Below are 4,623 nucleotides of genomic sequence, written 5' to 3'. Positions count from 1 at the left end.
TTGCCCAGAGTTTCCAAATAGTCCCTTGCAAGTTCCTCCCCATCCGCTCCTTGACGGGTTGCGGCATTGCCACGGAAGGATGGGTGTAAGTGTTCTGACAAAAACTTGTCAGGCGCCGTGGTTGAGCGAATGGGCACCTTTCTAGCTGTGCTCGCTGTCAAAGTAGTAGAACCGTGTTCCCAAACTAGCGTCGACATCGCTGTGTTTACACCGGCAGACGTTGTGCAAACAACTTCCGGCGGAAATGAAATGCATTTGTGTAGAGTTATGGCGCCACCCGGGATACAGCGCGTAAACTTGTCTATATAATATAATACAAAGTAGGATTTGAGTTGGACGCTCAATATTCTTGTATGCCCTCTCTCACCAGAAGATGGCGATAGAAACCTGGTCATTGTATCAATGCAAGACCAGTGCAGACGTGTTGCGTCTGACCATGATCTCAGAACACGGAACTAAATCTCTGCAGATGTTTGGAGAGATTGCCCTGTAGACCAGAGGTGTCATGAAGGGAGCACTGATGAAGATAATTGTGTAGATATTAATTTTATAATCACAGAATACTAAACCTCTACTGGATTCAGTATGCCACTCCTTTTTCACGGCATGGCATTTGTGTTAACCACAACGAGCACCAACCACTACTGCCAAGTACGGTAAGGTTTAGTCAACTCTTAAAAAGAGAAATCGCCAGGAGATTACAGTATGAGAGAGAGAGGTGAGAGAGATAAGTGTGTGTGTCTGAGAAAGAGAGTGTGTGTGTCTGAGAGAGAGAGCGAGAATAGCATAGGGGTATGTGTTCTTGTAAAGGGGGGATTTATTTCACAAACAGGGGGGAAAAAACTATTCTACAGATTTGATCGAAGGTGTTGTTGATGGATGATTATGACATAATCCCAAACAGTTGGCATGCAAATAAACATTAGCTCCTCAGTCCTTCCCATTGGGTGTTAGTGGCTGATGGGCGGATCTAAAGAGGAAAGTGAAAACACAAACTCAAACTCTGTCAGCATCCAGCCGTGGCAAGCAGGCACATTGTGGAGTAGGTTATGCAGCCGCGCTAAAGAGTTATTAAAATTCTGAGTCTGACAGTCAAAGCTTCCGGAAGGCATACACACGGAGGAATACAACTGAAAACAGGGAGGAAAATCTCACCTCACCGGTATCTGCTTTCTACACTTTGACTTTGGGACTATTCTGGAGTGTAGCTAAATGAAAAGGAGGCGACGTATCATAACCACATAGACCGCACTATGGAGAGCAAGGGCAGCCGCTGTAAAATCGTGGTGGTCGGCGACACGCGATGTGGCAAAACGGCATTACTTCATGTCTTCGCCAAAGACTCGTACCCAGAGGTAAGTTATGGCGGTTGTATTACGAAGTTTGTACGATTGTAATAAATAAGTCATTATTTTAATTTTAAAAAATATTTGTGTAGCCTACGCGCCATGCGCTCATCAGCCTTCTCCATAAATGATGTTATAACAATTAAAGGATTCTAAAGTTTTTAGGCTTGAGATCCTGTCTATAGCCTAGGATCAATAGCCTCAATCTATGGCACATCTTTTTAATTAATGACACAAATTTTGCCTTAGCCCTATACATTCTAGCTGGTCATGTGTGCTTTAGAATTGGCTCAGAATTAATCTGATGCATGCCATATGCACATAGCCTACATGTGATATGTGATAGAGGAATAGGTCTAGACCAGACTTTATCCGCCGAGATGAGTAGGAATGGAACATGGTATCATTTTGAATCATTGGGCAGATATAGGTTTTCATTGTGCCATTTGAAATGTTTCTTTTCAGAATTATGTTCCTACTGTCTTCGAGAACTACACGGCCAGTTTCGAGATCGAGAAACAGAGGATTGAGCTGAACATGTGGGACACATCAGGTAAGGACTGTGGCTTCAAGCGGGACTAATTTAATAAATAAATGTTGACACTTGGACTCGAAGATGTCACAACTTGCCCAAGTAATGTGGGCAGTGAGCCAAGTCTCTTTTAGTCTGGGAGGCTCCGTTCAAGGTGCAGAAATTGGCAAAGATGGGACAGTTTTTAGCATTCAGCAAAATCCAGGCACGTTCAAATTAATTATATTTATTCGGATTATAATTCTGGATTTTCCCAACAAATTACGCACAGCAATTTGTGGTTTTTGCCCACAAAACTATGCAGACAAATTACATATTTTCGAGGGAGGCTACCTTTCTTGGACATTTTTTGTTACTTCCTTTGACAGTTGAGTACATATTGAATGTCTAGCCTTTAGGCCTCCTGCACAGTTGACCTGGTATTTTATTGCACCAATTTGTCTTTTTGCGGGATTGCCGCTTTCACGTGCAATCGGAGTTATCAGAAAGCCTAGTTCCCAGTGGGAAATTTCACTTGAATCCCAGCTAACAACAAACGTCCCCACAACTTTAGAGAACGTTCCCTTAAGAGTCTCATTAGGTCATTAACTAACGTTTTCATAGGAATGTTCCCGTGATGTGCAAGGAATTTTTCCAAGAGACCATTCCCTTAATGTAAAATAGAATTTACCCAGAACGGGTAACCATGTTCTCAGAACTGAAGGTATTAATGTTCTAGACACGTTTCATGCGAACGTTGCAAGAACATCAATGTGTCCAGTTTTCTGTGGGTTAGGAGAATATTCCATTAACGTCCTACCAAACATACACAGAACATGGTTACCATGTTCTCAGAAAATAAGATATTAATGTCATAGACATGTTTTATGGGAGCGTTTCAAGAAAATTAATTTGTCCAGTTTTGTAGTAACTATTATTCAACATGACCTCACCTGGGATTTGGACTCACAACCTCTCGGTTCATGATATTCTGATATTCATGTTACGCCAACATGTCTGTGTAAGGTATCAGTAATTAATATGACTATTCTATCATTGATTTTATTTACTTATTTCAGCAATTTAATGGCTTTCTGTATAGTTGTCCAATGTTGGTGGGGCAAATTAACCTGTTTTAATGATAGTCCTGAATCACTATGATCAATAAAATATACAGAGCAAAAATATAAACGCAACATGCAACAATTTCAAAGATTTTACTGAGTTACAGTTCATATAAGGAAATCAGTCAATTGAAAGAAATTCATTAGGCCGTAATCAATGGATTTCACATGACTGGGCAGGGGTGCAGCCATGGTTGGGCATAGGCCCACCCACTGGGGAGCCAGCCCCAGCGAATCAGAATTAGTTTTCCCCCACAAAATAGCTTTATTACAGACATAAATACTCATCAGCACCCTCACCCCTCCTCAGACGATCCTGCAGGTGAAGAAGCCGGATGTGGAGGTCCTGGGCTGGCGTGGTTACACGTGGTCTGCGGTTGTGAGGCCGGTTGGACGTACTGCCAAATTCTCTAAAACTACGTTGGAGGCGGCTTATGATAGAGAAATGAACATTAAATTATCTGGCAACAGCTCTGATGGACATTCTTGCAGTCAGCATGCCAATTGCACACCCCCTCACAACTTGAGACATCTGTGGCATTGTGTTGTGTGAAACAACTGCACATTTTAAAGTGGCCTTTTATTGTCCACAGCGCAAGGTGCACCTGTGTAATGATCATGCTGTTTAATCAGCTTCTTGATTTGTCACACCTGTCAGGTGGATGGATTATCTTGGCAAAGGAGAAATGCTCACTAACAAGGATGTAAACAAATGAGTGCACAACATTTGAGAGAAATAAGCTTTTTGTGTGTATGGAACATTTCTGTTTATTTTTTCTCCAGCTCATGAAACATGGAACCATCACTTTATATGTTGCATTTATATTTTTGTTCAGTGAATTTTCTTGAGTGTACTTTTAACAGAGCTGAGATTTACTTCAAAGTGCATTCACTCTATTGCTTACACCTATCAAGTTGTTTCAGATCTACACAAGTGCCTAGGGAGGAGGGGTTAGGGTTTCTTCTGGACAGGGCCTAACTATACTGGTCCAATAAGAACATACTGTAGAGATATCCCTTATTGGGACAGTGGTTAGGTTGTTTGTCATTGGTGCTAGTGGCCTGGGTTCGAGACCCGCTAGAGCAGTTACCCTACTGTCCCATTCTTAGCAATATGTTTTAATGTCATTATTTGGCAACAGTTACACACTTGTCTGATTTCATTAAAATGAGTTTCTCATTGAAAGACGGGTAACATTACAAAAACGTTCTCTCTCCATAGAATAGTTAGCTGGGATGATCCTCCAAGTCAGATCAGATAACATTTTGTTACCCACATTGTGAAGTTTCACCACTGACCTTTTCAACCAAAAGATGACAACAAATCTGTTTTTGACAATTACAACCTCATCAATATGGATAATGTAGCTAGTCTGACCATATTGTCAATGTTAAGCAAGCTATCTAACTTTATTATTAGCAATGTTAGCAAGCTTTATCAAGCTAGCTAAAATCTTATTGGTTGAAGAATTGTTCCGACCAAAAAGCACATGAATGAAGGGAAGTTGTATTTCCAACATCACAACTGTGAAATAGGAAGTTCCGACTAGCACCTGAATGTGGCACTAGTCCCTGTGACTGTCCCATCTTTTTCCTCTTATGTAACAACAACGCCTCTAAACATGTTTTCACACTCACTAGA

At 41.2% G+C, this 4,623-nt stretch overlaps 1 protein-coding gene across 1 annotated transcript; it reads left to right on the top strand.

The window, feature by feature from the left end:
* Positions 1–467: 467 nt before the first annotated feature.
* On the top strand, positions 468–4,164 carry LOC311126334 (rho-related GTP-binding protein RhoN-like). Its single transcript, XM_084200336.1, has 3 exons — positions 468–1,355; positions 1,812–1,899; positions 3,292–4,164. The coding sequence occupies exons 1-3, from the start codon at positions 1,254–1,256 to the stop codon at positions 3,393–3,395; spliced, it is 294 nt and encodes a 97-aa protein (XP_084056462.1). The 5' UTR covers positions 468–1,253; the 3' UTR covers positions 3,396–4,164.
* The last annotated feature ends 459 nt before the right edge of the window (positions 4,165–4,623 follow it).

This window comes from Coregonus lavaretus, assembly GCF_964263955.1.
Source record: "Coregonus lavaretus genome assembly, contig: HAP1_SCAFFOLD_316, whole genome shotgun sequence".
NCBI classification, from domain to species: domain Eukaryota; kingdom Metazoa; phylum Chordata; class Actinopteri; order Salmoniformes; family Salmonidae; genus Coregonus; species Coregonus lavaretus.
The sequence above is the reverse complement of the archived record's forward strand: the minus strand, read 5'-3'. Positions and strand labels throughout refer to the sequence as shown.